Below are 19,747 nucleotides of genomic sequence, written 5' to 3'. Positions count from 1 at the left end.
AATCCTCAGCATCCCAAAGGTCCCAAAAGCCTGAGAACAGAGCCAGGAATAACTCCTGAGCACCTGAAAAGTCTAGGAAAAAAGAGAAAGAGAAATAATATAAAGAAATTCTGCTCAGGGGGCTGGAGTAATAGCACAGTGGCAGAACATTTACCTTGCATGTTGCCAACCAGGGATAGACCCAGGTTTGATCCCCAGCATCCCATATGGTCCCCCGAGCCTGCCAGGAGTGATTTCTGAGCACAGAGCCAGGAGTAACCCCTGAGCACCACTGAGTGTGGCCCAAAAGGCCAAAAAAGGGGAAAAAAAAATTCTGCTCAAATTCTACTCCTGGCTCTTTGCTCAAGGGACCATATGGAATGCTGGGGATTGAATCTGGGTCAGCTACATGCAAGGCAAGCACCCTCACCAATTATCACTGTATCATTTTCTTTAATTGCAAGCAAAAAGGATTCTATTTTTTTTTTTTTTTTTTTTTTTTTTGGTTTTTGGGCCACACCCGGTAATGCTCAGGGGTTACTCCTGGCTATGCGCTCAGAAGTTGCTCCTGGCTTGGGGGACCATATGGGACCCCGGGGGATCGAACTGTGGTCCGTCCAAGGCTAGCGCAGGCAAGGCAGGCACCTTACCTCTTGCGCCACCGCCCGGCGCAAAAAGGATTCTAAATGCAAAGTTTCAAAATCAGATTTTAATTTTCAATTTTACTGGCCAGGAATATACAAATCAATATTTGTATTTACTTCCAGACAGCAAAGAGACAGAAAAGTCTTAATGAGGGGACAAAGAAAGATACTACCAAAAGGATTTAAGGGAAAAGAGGAGATACTTATGAAATATTATTTGTTTAAAACAGTACAACATTCCAAGCCAGAGTGATAATACAGCAGTAGGCGCAGGTAGTGAACCCAGATTCAATCCCTGGCATCCTAAGTGGTCCCCGGAGCCTGCCAGGAGCAATTTCTGAGCACAAAGGCAGAAGTAATTCCTGAGCGCCGCCAGGTGTGGCTCAAAGACCAAAACCAAAACCAAACCAAAACAAACAAACAAAAAAAAGTATAGCATTCCACAGCAAAATAAAACAGTATTAAATATTTATGAATGGGGAAAAGACATGTGTGAAGCAAAAATAAGTTAAATTTTTTAAAATCTTTAATTCTCATTTTTGTCAATTTTCCCATTTACTAACCTGTGCTTTCTTCTTCAGTCACACCTGGTAATGTTCAAGGGATTACTCCTGGCTCTGCACTCAGGAATTACTCCTGGTGGTACTCAGGGATTATATGGGATGTGGAAAATGAACCCAGGTTAGCTGCATACAAGGCAAATGCCCTATCCAACGTACTATAGCACTAGCCCTAAACTATATATTTTAGTTCATTTGATATTGTTCATTAGCTGAGAGCTACCAAAGTTAAACTGCATTAAGTTACAAAGTAAAAAATATCTGAGGCCAGATAGATAGCACAGCGAGGAGGGTATTTGACTTGCACACAGCCAACTGGAGTTTGATCCCAGCATCCCATATGTTCCCCCAGGCTTACTAGGATTTGATTTCTGAGTGGAGAGCCACTGAATGTCATTGGGTGTGGTGCAAAAACCAAAACCAAAACTAAAAACAAAACAAACAAAAATTTTTTTCAATACCTTTCTTTTCTCTTATAATGCTGTTTTACTTCATCAGATGAAATACTTTGAGAAAGGATCAACTTAGCAATTATGAGAGACCAAAGGGTGCCATTTTCCATGGACCTAATTAAGGGAGAGAGAAGCAAACATGAAAATATATTTAAGATTTTTAAATACTGGTTTACCTGGATTACTCTAGCAGAATTTTAATTAATTTTTGGTTTTGGTTTTTGGACTACACCTGGCAGTCTCAGGGGTTACTCCCACTCTGCACTTAGAAATTATTCTTGGTGGTGCTCATGATGACCATATGGGATGCCTGAGATCATACCTGGGTTAACCACATGCAAGGCAAGTGCCCTACACACTGTCCTGTCTGGCCACAATTTAGCAGAATTAAAAAAAAAAAAAAAAAAAAAACAACACTTTGTGAAGCAGCAATTCACCATACATTTTTGCACCCCAGAAATTTGCCTTACCAAAAATAAAATTGCCTTACCAAAAAAACTGGGATCTTAGGCTTCTGAAACTCCTTCACAAGTGATACTAAGTTCTCACTCCAACAGAGCCCGACATTCACACACATACACACACACACACACACACACACACACACACACACACACACACACACACACTGAAACTCCTTCACAAGTGATACTAAGTTCTCACTCCAACAGAGCCTGACATTGACACACACACACACACACACACACACACACACACACACACACACACACAGATAACCCCAGGGATCAGACTAGAAGGGTCAAGGGTTACATAGAGCTCAGCAGCACAGTGCATAAACACACACACACACACACACACACACACACACACAGAGATAACCCCAGGGATCAGACTAGAAGGGCCAAGGGTTACATAGAGTTCAGCAGCACAGTGCATAAAGTGCTGGATTAAAGACCCTACAATTAAAACAAATATATAAAAACACTGAAGACTTAAGAACCAATGACTGGTAGAAGCTGTGGAAAAAAGAAATTCTAATTGTCTAAATGGTAGTAAAGCTCTTCAGCCTGGGCCAGCCTTTGCCCCTACAAATCTTCCTCAAAAAAAGAAAAGAAAAATCTCTTAAAGATAAGCAGTTCAGGAGCCTGAGCGATAGCACAGCAGTAGGACATTTGCCTTGCACGCGGATGACCCAGGACGAACCTGGGTTCTATCCCCGGCATCCCATATGGTCCTTCAAACAAGCAGAAATTTCTGAGTGCATAGCCAGGAGTAACCCTTGAGCGTCAATGGGTGTGACCCAAAAACCAAAAAGGGAAAAAAAAGATAAGCAGTTCAGGGGACCAAGCAATAATAGAGCAGGCAGGGGGTTTGTCTTGCATTTGGTCGACCCAGGTTCAATCTTTGCCCGGAACTCCATAGTGATTCCTGAGTGTTATCCAGGGTGAGTCAAAAACAAAACAAAAGAAACAGAGACAAAAATGTAGTTCAATGCAAGAACTCTGACAAACTAACAATTTAATAGTTATGACCTATATAGCAATTTGTTTTTCATTTCTACTTGCTCATCTGAGAAGTTGTGGTTACTTATCTATATCTGAAACAGTATGCAAAGCTGAACCTGAGAACAGTTGGAGAAAGAGTTGCAGATTCCATAGAGGCAGATGTGGGAGGCAGGATGGAAACTGGGAATGTTGGTGATGGGAAATGTATGTACCCTGGTGAAAAAAATGGATAATGGACACTGTATGACTGAAACTCAATCATGAACAACCTTAAAACTTTTGCTCATGGTGAGTCTATTAGAAAATTCATTAAAAAAGTAATTACTTGGGGCCAGAGCAATAGCACAGTGGTAGACCTTCACATGTGGCCGACCCAGGACGGACCTAGGTTTGATATCTGGCGCTCCATCTGGTCCCAAGCCAAGAGCGATTTCTGAGTGCATAGCCAGGAGTAACACCTGTGTTTTGCCGGGTGTGGTCCAAAAACCAATAAATAAGTAAAAAATAATTACAATCCTGGTGATTGTGAGAAAAATTATTTATTGTACATAATTTATTGAAGATTAAATTTTACTTTGGAATAATTATAACAGACAGTATAATGGAAAATAACTATAGGAACTAAGATCATAGTGCAAGTTCTATTATTTATTTATTCTAGATATTAAAAAAATACTTTTTTAATTTTTTTTTTTTTGGATTTTGGGTGGTGCTCAGGAGTTATTTCTGACTGCGCTCAGAAATCACTCCTGGTAGGCTTGGGATGCCAGGTCCGTCCCGGGTTATCTGCATGCAATGCATAGTCTCTACTGCTGTGCTACTGCTCCGGCCCTGTTACTAAAAGGCACTTAAAAAGAGTGATAGCACAGCAGTAGGGCATTTTGCCTTGCATGTGGCTGATCCAAGATAAACCTCGGTTCAATCCCCAGTGTCCCATATGGTCCCCCAAACCAGGAGCAATTTCTGAGCGCATAGCCAGGAGTATCCTTGAGCTTCATCGGGTGTGGCCCAAAAACCAAAACCAAACCAAACAAAAAAAGTACTTCATACCTTACAAGCTCTAATTTTAAAAGGGAAGAAAAGAAAGGATCGCATGACAAAATTACTGCTACTGACTTTTTTTTTTGGTCATAAGTCCTTGGAGATTCTTTATAGATTAGTAAAGGAGACAAAACAAAACAAAAAAAAACAGTAAAAGGGATTCTTACCTGTTAAACAACAACTGTAAGAGGCCAGAAGTCTTGCCAAGTCCACACAAGTTATCATATGTAATACCCAATTTTTGAAGCATTTCATAATACCCAGTTAGAAAAATAGGTGGGTCATCTAATTCTTCGTACCACTGCAGTGAATAGAGCAGTTCTGCAACTAACAAAGGAAAGCACATATCATGAAGTGGATTTGGGGAACAAACCTTTCAATCAGGGTCACTCTCTTCTGTGTCCCATTCTTCAACATAGTGTGCACTGGCTGAGTTCAAAACATCTATGAACAGATCTTTCAACTGAGACTTTATTAAAAAATTTAAAAACTACTACTCCTCTCCCAATTCTTACTTGGTCCCTTTGCTAATTATATAAAAATATCTCGGGAATCAAAGACACAGGAAACACTGCAGGAATTTTCCCAACAGTTTGTCACATAAGGTATAAAAGTTGCAAAACAGAATTAACTAGGGACTTCCATCAATGATGAATAATACAGGCCAACATATTAAGATATGGGTAAACGTATGACACAGGTCCTCAGTGACAAAGTAGTCTGGATTCAAAGGAGCTACATACAGAGTTAGCAATTAGAATATTAAATCTACCTTATAGGAAGGATTGTAAAAATTATAATACCAAGTATCTGTTTTAAAAAATTAACTGGAAAATCAGAAATTTTTGGGTTTGGTTTTGAAACCAAACCTGGCAGTGCATAAGGCTTACTCTGGGCTCAAGGATCACCCCAGTAGGGCTAAGATGACATATGGGGCATCAGGGATTGAACCCAGGTTGGCTATATGCAAGGCAAGCACCTTTGTAGCTGTACTAGGTTGACAGATTATTCATTTTATGCATTTTTAATGTACATGCAAAGCAAATGCTCTACCAATTGAGCCACATTTCCAAGGTCAGAGATTTCTTTGTATGAAATTGTGCAGTCAGAATTAGGAGTCAGAAGACTTGAGACCTGGAACTAAACCAGGCCTATCCTTTAAAAGCAAAGTAAAGCTAAATCAAGGTTTAAAAAAAATCTCTGATTGTGATAAAAAGAAGATAAAAATGTAGGTCAGAGGGGCCGGCAAGGTGGCACTACAGGTAAGGTGTCTGCCTTGCAAGCGCTAGCCAAGGAAAGATCGCGACCGTGGTTCGATCCCCCCGCGTCCCATATGGTCCCCCCAAGCCAGGGGCAATTTCTGAGCGCTTAGCCAGAAGTAACTAACCCCTGAGCATCCAACAGATGTGGCCCAAAAAACCAAAAAAAAAAAAAAATGTAGGTCAGTTTGTTATCGGTAATAATGAATAAATATAAATTATTACAACATTGGAATAGTTTCATTATGTAAGCAAGGTAAACAATGGATTCCTTTTCATGTCCTAATGGTACATGGAACTGCTAAACAAAATAATTGTGCCATATTTCTTGCATAGGGCCGACATTCTCCACTGCTAGTAACTGTTACAGAGGGCTTAAGCAAATATAATACCATAATTATGCAAATCCCCTCCTTTGAATGCCAATTTATACAGTTCTCACAGTTATATATAATTCAACATCATTTTCTGGAATGGGGAAGATTTTCTTGAAATCCTAAATCCTTGGAATTTAACATCAGAATCCCCAACATCCATATGGTCCCCTCCCTGAGCACTGCCAAGAGTGATTTCTGAGTACAAAGCAAAGCACCCTGAGCACCACTGGATGTGGCCCAAAAGAGAATATGGTTGCCTAAAACTCAACTATCAATAACTTTGTAAAAACCATTTTTAATTAAATTAAAAAATAATTCTTGGGCCAGAGAGATAACATGGGGGTAAGGCATTTGCCTTTCATGCAGAAGGTTGGTGGTTCGAATCCTGGCATCCCATATGGTCTCCTGAGCCTGCCAGGAGCGATTTCTGAGCATAAAGCTAGGAGTAATCCCTGAGCATTGCTGGTTGTGACCCAAACAAAACAAAAAATTCTGTTGTCTGTTTATAGGCCACCCCCAGCAGCATTCAGATCACTACAGGATTTGTGCTCAGAAATTACTCCTGGTTGAGGCTGGAGAGAAAGCATGGAGGTAGGGCGTTTGCCTTGCATGCAAACGGTGGTTCGAATCCCGGCATTCCATATGGTCCCTGAGCCCGCCAGGAGTGATTTCTGAGCCTAGAGCCAGGAGTAACCCCTGAGCACTGCTGGGTGTGACACCCTCCTCTCCCACAAAAAAGAGAAATTACTCCTGGTGATGCTTGGGGGACCATATAGGATGCCAGGGATAAAACCCAGGTCAGCTGTGAGCAAGGCAAGTGCCCTACCCACTGTGCTATTGCTCTAGCCCCAATAAAATTTTTTTTTCTAAAAAAAGAATAAGGCAGCTGAAGATTTTAAACTCCCTAAGGATTTAAACTGTACAAAAGATTATTCAAAATTATATTCAAAATTACTTCCAATTTCACATTTGTACTTAATGCCTCATATACTTACTTATTTTCTCAAGCTCATTATTTTCTAGAATGACTTCCTTTTTCAATGCAACTAGTAACATTTTGCTCAGTAATGCAGAAGTACACAAGTGGCTGGGAAGTTTCTTTGTATCTTCTTCAGAAACAGTATTGAAACACTCATAATTCAAACTCAATCTTCCTTCTAAGAGAGGGCTATGCAACCACTGTAAATAGAATACATTGTTATATTCAAAAGCACAAAACTGGAAAGACAGTAGGTAGTAGGTTGCTTGCCTCACATGCATACAGCTAACCTAGGTTCAATCCCTGACAACCCACATGGTCCCCTGAGCTCAGCACCAAGATTGTTCCCTGAGTGCATCTAGGTGTGGCCCAAAAGGCAAAAAAAATTACATTCAAAATGATGATATATTTTAAATTAGACTACCCATGCAATTAAGACAGGAAACAGGGACCAAATGTATGGTGGGTTAAGCACTTGTATTGTGAAGATTTGATTTTTGGGACCCCAAAAGGTGCCCTAAACACTTCCAAGAGTGTGATCCCAGAGCACAGAGCCAGGTGTAAGCCCTGAGAACAGCTAGGTATGCTACGAACACCCCCCCCCCCAATTTTTGTTATAATTGTGTTTGGTTTCTACTTAAAAAAAATCAAGATGGGGTTGGAGCAATCATACAGCAGGGAGTGGGCTTGCCTTGGATACAGCCTACCTGGGTAGATCCCTAAAAATAAATAAATAGAATAAGCAAAACAAAAGGGAAATGATGGACACATCAAATGATCCTTCACAGGGGTGTTCTGTTTATGACTGAAACCCAACTACAATCATGCTTGTAATCATGGTGCTTAAATAAAAATTTTATATAAATAATTAAATATAAATAAATAATATATATAAATATTTATATATATATGATATAAATTCTTCACAATAGAACTCAGTCTTACTAATCTTGTACCATGATTGCTGCCAATGTGAAATGGAGTCTTATTTATTTTTTTTGTGGTTTTTGGGTCACACCCGGCAGTGCTCAGGGGTTATTCCTGGCTCCACACTCAGAAATTGCTCCTGGCAGGCACGGGGGACCATATGGGACACCAGGATTCGAACCAATGACCTCCTGTATGAAAGGCAAACGCCTTACCTCCATTCTATCTCTCCGGTGTCTTGTCAATAGCAAATATGCACTATACGTAAAGGTAAAGTAAAACTATCATTTCATTAATCTTTTATTTCCTCCCCCAAGTAAAGCAAAATCTATTGGGGGAGGGGGTGTTTGGGTCTACTTCAGGCAGCACTTAGGCTCTTTACTAAGAAATCACTCCTGGCAGGTTCGGGGACCACACAGGATGCCGGAGATCGAACCTAGGTTGGCTGCGTGCAAGGCAAATGCCCTACCCACAGAGCTATCACTCCAGCCCCTGAGAATCTATTCTTGAATGAAACAAAAATATTGAAGTACTCTTCAGAAAAAGCTCTGCACTACGAAATTTAGCTTACCTGCATAGGAAGGGAGTGCCTCATCTTTTCCCACTCACTGCTGCTTGGCATTACATTTCCGATATAAATTCCCAAAAGGGAGGTATCTTCGCTCTCTAGAAATGCACTTAGCAAATCCTCCACAGTGGATAAAAGAACCTGAAGGCTGGGAACAGGGTAAAGATTTCAGAGTAGGGTGCTTTCCTAGCACGTGGCAGACCCAGGTTCAATCTCCAGCATCCCATATAGTCCCAAACCTTCCAGGAGTGATCTCTGAGTGCTGAGCCGGAGGAACCCCTAGCACCACTATGTATGGTACCAGAACAAAGACAAAGCAAAACAAAATACCAGGAGGTATTGAATCCTCCAACTAAATACTGAATTATTACTATGTTAGGGGCTGGAAAGATAGCACTGCCAAGAAGGTGGTTGTCTTGCACATAGCTGACCTGACTTCAATCCCTGGCATCCCAAATGGTCCCGAGTCTACCTGAAGTAAATTTTTTTTTGGGGGGGGTTTTTTTTTTGGATCACACCCGGCGGTGCTCAGGGGTTACTCCTGGCTCTCTGCTCAGAAATAGCTCCTGGCAGGCACGGGGGACCATATGGGACACCGGGATTCGAACCAACCACCTTTGGTCCTGGATCGGCTGCTTGCAAGGCAAATGCCGCTGCGCTATCTCTCCGGGCCCCTGAAGTAATTTCTGAGCAGAGAGTCAGGAGTAATTCCTGAGTGCTGTCGGTGTGGCCCCAAACCAAATAATAATAATTTAAAATAATAATAATAATTACTAGGGCCGGGTAGGTGGCGCTGGAGGTAAGGTGTCTGCCTTGCAAGCGCTAGCCAAGGAAGGACCGCGGTTCGATCCCCCGGCGTCCCATATGGTCCCCCCAAGCCAGGGGCGACTTCTGAGCACATAGCCAGGAGTAACCCCTGAGCGTCAAACGGGTGTGGCCCAAAAACCAAAAAAAAAAAAAAAAAAAAAAAAAAAAAAAAAAATAATAATTACTATCTTGTAACCATGAGGTGTCACGGTCACAATCCATTTAGCCTAAAACACAGGATGGCACCAATCCCACATCATTATCTATAAATAAGGAATACAGAAAATGGGCCACAACCCATTCCTCAATTAAATGAGTTTAGATAATCAGCAAAAAACAGCTCTTTTGGGGGATTTGAGAGAAAGTACTGCAGGCAGTGAGCTTGCCTTGCACAGAGCTAACCAACATTCAATCTCCAGCTTCTCATTAAAGTGTCACCAGGAATATTTCCTGAACACAGAGCCAAGAACAACGCCCCCCTGAGGGGGGCGGCTGAGAGATAGCATGGAGGTAGGGTGTTTGCCTTGCATGCAGAAGGACGGTGGTTCGAATCCCAGCATCCCATATGGTCCCCCGAGCCTGCCAGAAGCGATTCTGAGAATAGAGCCAGGAGTAACCCCTGAGCACTGCAGGGTGTGACCCCCATCCAAAATATATTAATTAAAAAAAAAAAGAATAACCCCGGAATAGCAGTCAGTGTGGCCCAAAACTCAAGATAAAAAACAAACCGAAACAAAACACTACAATCCTGGCAGAAAATGTTTGGATCTTCAAGAATCCTGTGAAGATTTTGAAATCTGACACAATCTTTCGTAGCCTCTCAGATTAATTGGGTTCTTAAGGTTGGTGATCGAGGTTTAAAGGAAACAGTGTGAGCAGGCACTGAAGGGCTGATTACCTTCTGATATCCAAAGAGCAAGACTCCACTTGGTTCTTCAACCACAGCGCAGATAAACGTAGGAAGGAACTTTGTTTGTATGTATTGCCAGGCTGATGGATCAATAGGTTCACACCAGCGAGCCAAGTGTTTCTCAGTTTGCATATAAGGAAGTCTAAAATCAAGAAGTCAAGAGTAACTTGTAATCCCATTTCAAAGTAATGAAAATCAGTAAAAAAATATCTGAAAAAGTACACTAAAGATGGGAGATTTTTAAAGTATTACTCAAAAAAAAAATAGACTTACTATTCAACTGTTTTAGTGATTCAATCTAACTCATACCATATAAATGAAAAATTGTCAATGGTTTTTAATGTTCTGAGATTTTGTTTATCAGAGCTGTGCTTTGGGAGATTTAAAAAACATGCTTTTTAATATTTAAAAGGGGGTTAGGGAGGCAAGTTATCTATAAATATTTTTATATTCTTTTCAAATAAGCCTGAATGCAAAAAGTAAAAAAATACAGTCTTTCAGAAAAGAAAAAAAATGAATACAGCCTTTTCAAAAAAGGCTAAGAGGCTTGCCATGCATGCAGCTAACATGGATGCAATCCCTGGTGGCACCCCATATGTTCTCCCAAGCACTGCCAGGAGTGATTCCTGAATGTAGAGCCAGGAGTAAGCCCTGAATATCACTGTGTGTGCCCTCAAAACAAAACAACAACAAAGACAATTTCAGGTCGGAGAGAGCTCAATAGGCTGAATGAATGCTTTGCATGTAGATGGCCTGGGCTTGGTCCCTGTCATTGCATGGCCCTCAGAGCATCACTAGATGTGAACCCTTTCCCCCAGTCCCAAAGCAGAGCAAGAAAGTCTCTGAGCTCCTTCCCCCAAAAATGGTATGGTCCCAGTATGGTCCCAAAACACATACAACCCATTCTCAAATTATTTTAATTTTATAAAAAGTAAAAAGCTTAACTATAAGTAGGAAGTGAAGTATTAATATCCCCATTAATAATTAATATATTAAGAGCAAGGAAACTGGGGCCAGAGCAATAAGATGGCAGGTAGGGCATTTGCTTTGATGCAGCAAACCTCAGTTTGATCCCTGACAACCCATATGATTCCCCCAAGCACTGCCAGGAATAATTCCTGACTGTGGAGACAGGAGTAATCCATGAGCACAGCTGGATGTAGCCCCAAAACATAAACAAACAAAAAAAAGTGAAGATACTGGAACCAGAGCAACAGTATATTTGCCTTACAAGTGGCCACCTGGGTTCCATCCTCAGAATTCCAAGTGGTCCCCCAAGCCTGAGTGCAAAGCCAGCCAGTAATAAGCTGTAGCCCCAAACAAACAAACAAAAAGGGCACTAATATAAAAAGAAATTAAGTAACTTAGACCTGCCTAAAAAACACTTTGCCTGGCACACAATAGATCTGTTTGCATATAGTATCCTGTGCACTAGCAGAGGTCATTCCAGAGCCAGAAATAGCCCCTGAGCATTGCCAAGTGTGGCTCAAAATCCCAAAATGAGTAAATAATGAATTAAACCTTTTACCAAAGTGAAGGAGTTAAAATCCTGTCTATCCTGATCCCTTCCAAAACTGTTTCTTTAATACAAAATACAAACCTGAAGTATAAATATGATAGATAGATGGATAGATGGTGATAGGTAAATAGATGATAGAAGATTAGATAGATGGGTAGATGGTTAATAGATGATATATAGAAAGATAAATAGAGAGATTGATAGATATGTACATGGTTTCTAAAGCTGAAAGTATTTAAGATTTGTGGCACTTTACTCAAATGGTTTTCAACTTTTAAGCATTATGATCCAATGAATCACACCTAGACTCACATTTCGAAGGTCAGGGCTGAAGATTTCCAACAAAACATTTGAGCAGTAGCATTTATTACCTGGCAAACGTGTTTTATCTTTGCTCTCAGCACATAACTGAAAGAGAGTTAATAATAAATCTTCGGATGATAGTTTTAGTGCACATCCTTCTGCTGAGCTGAAATAGTTATAGATCACATCACAGATGAAAGAGACGGGTGAATCCTTATTTTCAACTTCTGACAATTTCTTAGCTTTGACTAAAGTTCCATGAAGTTTAACAATAATTCTTTCAACATACACTTCTCGAATCAAATAATCTAGAGGAAAAAGATTCAAAGACCACCAAAAGATTAGCAGCAAATTCAAATACCTTCCTTAAAGTTAGCAATTACTTGAGTTATTTTTTGTTGTTGTTTTTAAATTAAAAATACTCTTTAGGGGGATTGAAGAGATAATACAGCAGGTAGGGTGCTTGCCTTAAACACAGTTAAACCCAGTTCGATCCCCAACATCCTATATGGTCCCCCAAGATTGTCAGAAGTAACCCCTGAGCACCATGAGGTATGGCCCAAAGCCCAAAAAGAAAAATGAAACTTCTTCTTTAGGGCTAAAGAGAATAGCTCACCAGCTAAGTGATGAAACTGTGTAATTTGTTATGTAGATGGACCTGGAAACTTTACCCATTTGGGTAAATTTAGTCAGAAAGAGGGACCAGAGCAGTAGCACAGCATTAAGGTGTTTTCCTTGAATACTGCTGACCTGGGACTGAACCGGATTCGATCTCCAGCATACCATATGGTCCCCCAGCCTGCCAGGAGAGCCACCAGATGGCCCAAAAGTAAATAAATAAATATATAAAATTTAGTCAGAAGGAGAGGAACAGGCACAGAATGATCTCTCTTCTAGGGAGACATAGAAAAAAGTGCAGTAGGGGAATAACCAATGCCCACATGCAAAAGAAACTGGTCTTTCATAGGAGGCTACCACTAGGGAGAGATGGGAGGGCGGATGGTAAGGATGACACTGGGAGAAAGATGGAGGAAAATGAACATTCTGGGATGTGGTGAGGAAATGAAACCCTATCGTGTAAAGTGTTATAAACTACAGTGCCTAAATTGAAATTTTTTAAATGATTAAAAAAGAAGGGGGACAACACAGAAAAGGACAATTCAAAAAAGTCAAATGTTTACTTATTAGGGAAATTTATATCAACAAATCAATGTTTTCTCTTATTCACATTCACACAAAGTTTCAATTTAGTGACAACAGCCACAATCTACAAAATTAGAGTGCTTTTACTACAATCAAAACACTTTAGAAGATACAACTATTCACTGTCTTCCAAAACATACTATAAAGCTTGTCACATTCTTAGAAAATTAAGACATCCAAATGGTGTACTTTAATACTCTTAAACCAACAGATGCAAACTATGATGCATGGAAATCCCCCAGACTGAAAGGAAAATGCCCCTGCTAAAAACAGAAAAGTCCAGTGGTTGCCTACCATTCGTAACATGCTGGGATAACAACAAGTTTAGCAGAGCCCATCTTTCCAAGAAGTAAGAGTCCGCAGATACTGGGGATTCAGAGTCCTTAGTACAAAGTTCATCGGCCAAGGTTACCAGTTTCTCTCCAAGGATATCTCCTTTGAGCCAAGGAGTCACTAATGCATGTTTATCTGAACTAGAGCATGCCTAAAACCATCAAATTAAAGGTTAGAAGAAGTCCTAACAGTACATCCATCCAAAACATCACTGTCATATTCTCTCTCTTCATTGACAATGTCCCAATATTGTTCCCACTAATCCTTGCTTGTAATACACTTTCGTGCTTTGTTCATGAAATCTTTTCAACATAGATATTCCCCATTGTCATTACTTGGAAGAAATTCATCCCATTCTTGAAGCATCATGCAAAGCCACCTGCAGCTTGATAAAGGTCTCCCCATTCACTCCCACATGTATTCATTGCTGCTTTTCTTGGAATTTCTAGTTCACTTAACTGGACAGCATTATTATCAAATGTTTCCTCTGTGTGTGTCTTGTTTCCAATGAGACTGTGAATTTCTTGTGAGTATATGTCTTAAACTTCTTTTTTTTTTTTTTTTTTGGTTTTTGGGCCACACCCGTTTGACGCTCAGGGGTTACTCCTGGCTATGTGCTCAGAAATCGCCCCTGGCTTGGGGGACCATATGGGACGCCGGGGGATCGAACCGCGGTCCGTTCCTTGGTAGCGCTTACAAGGCAGACACCTTATCTCCAGCGCCACCTTCCCGGCCCATGTCTTAAACTTCTAAGAGACTTGTTACCAACACTGCAGACATGTTCAATGAATAGTGAATAGAGGAATTTGGGAGACATATTTACCAATGCTTTATAGATACTTGAGTGGAGAGAAACAGAGACAGAGACAGGGACAGGGACAGAGACAGGGACAGAAAGAGGAAGGGAGGGAGAGAAAAGAGAGAGAGAGAGAGAGAGAGAGAGAGAGAGAGAGAGATCTGGGCAAGCAGGGGAGAGGGGGGAAGGGAAACCAGGGACATTGGAAGCTGGAAATGTTGATGGGTGAAAGGTGGTATAGACTATAAGACTGAAACTCAATCATGAACAACTCTGTAATCATGGTGTTTAAATAAAAGGAAAAAAGAAGTGTGCTTGTTAATTATGCTAAAATGAAAGAACAATTGAGCACAGTGGGTAGGGTGCTTGCCTTGCATGCAGCTAACCCCAGTTCAGTCTTCATCACTGAGAATGATTCCAGAGGACAGAGCCAAAAGTAGGCCCTGAGTACTGCAGGTGTGGACCCCAACCAAAAAAAAAATTGGGGGAAAAATTAAAGTTATATAATGGTAGTAAATTATGGGTATAAATTTAAACAGGGGGCCTTCTCCCAATTATATAAACTAGTTACTGGGGCCAAATCTGTGCAAGTGGTTTATTTCCATGGGGTAAAGAAGCAAGAAAAAAAATTGCGAATCCACCCCCAAAAGCATGCTGATCCATGTTCCCAGAGCTTCTTTTGCTTTAAAGGCTGAGAAGAAAGGAATTTGCAACTTGGTTCATTTCAAAGCAATCTGGAAAAAAAAAATCCAAGCGCAGATTGGACAGTGTCTATAAACTGCTTACCATTTTTATAAAAGTTGTAGCTAACCAAAGCTTTTATTTTAAAGCAAGTTTTAGTACTATTTCTGCTTTAATGGCATTGGGCAAATTTCTTAAATAACCAAGGCCTATTTCCTTATCTGAATAAAGAAAAGCTTAACCTAGAAAATCTCTAAAGTCCTTTTACTAAGTTATCACATGATTTCAACCAAAATTCAGTTAGTTTTTAAAGAAGCTAATTAAGGACTCTGCTTGTCCACAAGTTTAGAGGCATTTTAATACTAGTTTTCATATTAAAATTTGCAAATAAAACAATCTGCCTTATAGAATATAGAAGATAAACTTCTAAATAAAATGTCTTATCTAAGCAACTCTACAGAAAAACTCTAGACAACTTTAAAGGGATAAGGGGTGAGTTAAGGAGGGAAACATTGGGGCCGGAGAGGTAGTATGGAGGTAAGGCGTTTGCCTTGCATGCAGAAGGATGGTGGTTCAAATCCCAGCATCCCATATGGTCCCCTGAGCCTGCCAGGAGCAATTTCTGAGTGTAGAGCCAGGAGTAATCCCTGAGTACTGCCAGGTGTGACCCAAAAACAAAAACAAAAAAAACAAAAAAAAAAAAAAAAAAAAAAGAGGGAAACATTGGCTCTGGCTTCTCAATGCTGCCCTAGAAGAGAGCATTCTTCCTAGTAAATGTGAATAACTCAACTTCCTGGCACGTATGCTTAAACTGGGAGTGGGTATACTAGTTCTCTTATACGATTAATTTTCTTGCTCTAATTAGACAAGTTTGGTTATAATTGGGGATTTCTGATGATGACTAATAGGGAGACAGTACTGGAAAAGGATGCAAATGAATATTCTATAAGCACTTTCTAAAAAATAAGATGTTGGGAGAAACAGGGAGCTGCTTAATGGGGTATAGTTTCAAGGGTTGCAAGACAAAGTTCTGAAGGCTGGTTACTCACAATGTGAATATACTTAACACTTCTGAACTGCCTCTTAATGTTTGTGGTGGTAAATTTTACATTAGATCTCCGTAATAATGTAAAAATTGTAAATAACTAGTAAATACATAAAATATTCTTTTTATAAAGAAAAGTTATCTGTATAAAAATTTTCCAGGTTTAAAATATTTAGAAACGGGCCGGGCGGTGGCGCTAAAGGTAAGGTGCCTGCCTTGCCTGCGCTAACCTTGGATGGACCGCGGTTCGATCCCCCGGTGTCCCATATGGTCCCCCAAGCCAGGAGCAACTTCTGAGCACATAGCCAGGAGTAACCCCTGAGCGTTACTGGGTGTGGCCCAAAAACCAAAAAAAAAAAAAAAAAAAAAAAAAAAAAAATATTTAGAAATATTTCATTCCTATGACATGAACGCCATCATTAACTTGAAAAGCATATTTAAGACATTTAAATGTCTAAATTGATTATGTTCCTGGGTTTTATTACTCTTAGCAGTCTTTTCTTATTTGGTTAAGTGACAATCAAATAAAGGCCAAAAGAATTTGACTGAGGGAGCTGGCTAGATAGTGCAGCAGGCAGAGTGCTTGTCCTGTACATGTCAAACCTGGGTTCAATCCCTGATACCCAATAAGGCCCCTTAAGCCTACAGGAAGTGATCTCTGGAGCACAGAACCAGGAATAAGCCCTGAGCACTGCCAGGAATGGTCCCAAATGCTACCACATTCCCCACAAAACAAAAATAAATGGTGAGTGTACTATATTCAAAAGAAGAAACAATTTTCCTTTCCAGACAAAGTTAGAACCAGTTAAACTAGTTCTACAGAAGGAAATTAGAGGGACCAGAGTAATACTATATAGCAGGCAGATTACTTGCCTGCACATGGCCAATCCCAGCATCCCTTAAGATTTCCCAAACCCCTCAGGAGTGATCTCTGAGCACAGAACCAGGATTAAATCCTGAGTACCACTGGGTGTGGTCCACCCCCCCCCCCAAACACACACCATGAAAAAGAAATAAAGCAAAAGTAATTAGAATAAGAGTAAAATATTGAATCACCTAGAGCCTGTTTATTCTTTCCTGGCAGGCCTCTGCAGGAAGATTACAAAAAGATACTTAAATATCTTCCTAAATTTTGGGAAAACTCTATAATATAAAATAAGTTACTGAACACTGACAAGCTGACCACATACCAAGGAGTTCAGCAGATTTGACAAAAACCTGAGGTGTTACTATTTTGTGTTTGTATAAAAAATATTGTTTTAATTTTTCAATGTACCTAGAGACAAAAAAAAAAAAAGCACAGTGGTGTTTGCCTTGCAAGCAGCCGATCCAGGACCAAAGGTCGTTGGTTTGAATCCCAGTGTCCCATATGGTCCTCCGTGCCTGCCAGGAGCTATTTCTGAGCAGATAGCCAGAAGTAACCACTGAGCACCACCGGGTATGGCCCAAACCCCCCCACCCCCCAAAAAAAATTTTAAAGCTACCTTTTCAACAACTTGAAGAATAGAATTCCACTTCAGCTCCACCTGAAAGAGAACAAAGAGAAACTGTCTGTTAAGAAAAATAGCAAAACATTTTTCAAGTAGATAAACTTTTGCACAAAATGAAAACTTTTTTTTTTTTTTAGCTATTTCAATTTCTTAAAGTATGAAAAATTCTACTGTCTTTTTGGTTGTTCTTTATTTTGTTTAGGGGCCACCTCCACCGATGCTGAGAGATTTATTCCTGGCTCTCAGTGCAGGGATTACTCCTGGTAGGCTGCGGGGACATAATGGATGCCAGGGTTCGGACCCAGGTCAGTTGCATACAAGGCAAGCGCTTTACCCACTGTACTATTGCTCCAGCATCCAACATCCTACTTTTACTACCAAGCTTTTGTCAAGGAGTTTCATTTATTTTTTCAAATAGCTAGGTACTATCTTTAAAATAGTATTTGTGAAAAACAAACCAGAAAATAACCATGCATATTTCATTCTGCTCACCACTAGTTAAAAGTGTCTTGGAGGTTGGAGATATAGTACAGTAAGTAGGAAAGGCACTTGCCTTGCAAGTGGTCAACTCAGGTTCAATCCCCCAGCATGTCATTTGATCCCTCAAGCACTGCCAGGAGTAATTCCTGAGCACAGAGCCAGGAGTAATCCCTGAGTATCAAAAGGTGTAGCCCCAAAACAAAACAAACAAACAAACAAACAAACAAAAAAAACTGGTACCAAAGTGAACTGTTAGCTTTGAAAAGATTTACACACATTAATACCTCAGTTAGATCGTCCAAGATAGTTTTTCTCTCCAAATTATTGTCACAGCAATGGAGGGCACTATACAAAATATCCACCAAGAAGCCGGCATCCTTCCTTTGGTCTTCATTCAGCCAACCTATTAGTTTCTGGTATAAAAACTGCACCGCGGGATTCTTTTGCATAAGTTTGACTATTTCGAGAGGCTTTGTCTTGATAGTACCATGTTTTTCATCATTTAGCAGCATCTTAAACACTTTAGTTGAAGAGAAGGAGTTCAGCAGAGTAGACAGAAACCTCAGATGTTGCTTTGATTTGTGTTTGTTGACATAATTCATACTCATCTCTGCCAGCTTACAAACTAAATCTTCTAAAGGCCTTTGCCTCAGTGGAGAGAGATGATTTGCAGAGCTATTAACAAAAGAAGGTTCAGCTTTTAATTCAGAGACTTCACTGTTCTGTGCTTCAGATAATTCAAGTTTTTCATTGTCTGGAATATTTTCCGTCACTTCATCAGCAAACCTAACCTTACAAGCTTTTCTTTTATTGGACTTCAATGAGCTTTTTGGCTTCTGAAGAACCTGTAATAGGTTAGATACACCCACAACAGACTTCACATCCGCTTCGGGCTCATCAATTTTCTCAACACAGATATCGGATAGCTTTTTCCAGAATCTTAGTAGCACTTTCTCCAAGTTTTGAGCCATGATATCATCTTTTTCTGTATCTGCCTTGGCTTCCCAGGAGCCTAAAGTGTCTGCTAAATGATCAAATAGCTCTTCATCTTGCAATTTGGGGTCTTGGAGAACCGAATCGATAAAAGGGATCAACTGGAAAGACAGGGGGGGAGAGTTATAAAATTAAGCAAAGCATTTTAAAAACACTGCCATATCTCATTTCTTTTATTTTCTTTTTTTGTTTTTTTGGGGGCCACACCTGGTGACGCCCAGGGGTTACTCATGGCTATGTGCTCAGAAATTGCTCCTGGTTTGGGGGACCATATGGGATACTGGGGGATTGAACTCCAGTTCCGTACTAGGCTAGCGGCGGCAAGGCAGACACCTTACCACTCCACGCAATCGCTCTGGCCCCCACATATCATTCTTAGGGTCAGAAGGAACACATAACAGATTGAACAATATACTTGGCATGAGGGAGGACTAGATTCAATCTCTGATACCACATGGTTCCCTGAATACCACACAATCCTGAGTCACCGGTTACCAGGTATGGCCCCCAAAGAACCAAATGCCCCCCAAATTTCCTCAAGAGCAGTTTATTTCCTCAAAACTGTATTACTAAATAGCTTATTTTCAGGACCCTGAGAATACTCATCTGAGTATTTCTTGAAGATCATTTTCATATTATATAAGAACTTAAATTTTTTGTTATTTTATAATTGACCAGGATTTTTGTTTCCACAAATAATAGTAAGTGCTCCTTCTGAATAAATCTAGCTTTTTTGCTTTAATCTAACAACATGAAAGATATACAGAATTCACAAAGTTGGAATCACAAATCAACTAAAATATCAACTAAGATCGGAGCTTTCATACTTCATTAATTTACTTCCATAAGAAATCACATTTAAGAACCTATTCAAAAAAGGATAAATGTACTTGAGAACTTTCAAAGTAACATTATTTAATATCATATCATACAAA

At 40.1% G+C, this 19,747-nt stretch overlaps 1 protein-coding gene across 1 annotated transcript in view; it reads right to left on the bottom strand.

Moving 5' to 3' along the window:
* LTN1 (listerin E3 ubiquitin protein ligase 1) overlaps positions 1-19,747 on the bottom strand; it is a 62,505-nt gene that overhangs the window by 20,744 nt on the left and 22,014 nt on the right. The window contains exons 10-18 of the mRNA XM_049785738.1: positions 18,104-18,913; positions 17,334-17,375; positions 13,289-13,478; positions 11,860-12,099; positions 9,958-10,111; positions 8,256-8,400; positions 6,774-6,957; positions 4,310-4,469; positions 1,645-1,749 (exon numbers count right to left, since the gene is read on the bottom strand). Of these exons, the coding sequence (XP_049641695.1) occupies positions 1,645-1,749; positions 4,310-4,469; positions 6,774-6,957; positions 8,256-8,400; positions 9,958-10,111; positions 11,860-12,099; positions 13,289-13,478; positions 17,334-17,375; positions 18,104-18,913 (2,030 nt within the window). The remainder of the gene's footprint in view (positions 1-1,644; positions 1,750-4,309; positions 4,470-6,773; positions 6,958-8,255; positions 8,401-9,957; positions 10,112-11,859; positions 12,100-13,288; positions 13,479-17,333; positions 17,376-18,103; positions 18,914-19,747) is intronic.

The sequence above is a fragment of the Suncus etruscus genome, chromosome 13 (genome assembly GCF_024139225.1).
Source record: "Suncus etruscus isolate mSunEtr1 chromosome 13, mSunEtr1.pri.cur, whole genome shotgun sequence".
In the NCBI taxonomy this organism is placed as follows: Eukaryota; Metazoa; Chordata; class Mammalia; order Eulipotyphla; family Soricidae; genus Suncus; species Suncus etruscus.
The sequence above is the reverse complement of the archived record's forward strand: the minus strand, read 5'-3'. Positions and strand labels throughout refer to the sequence as shown.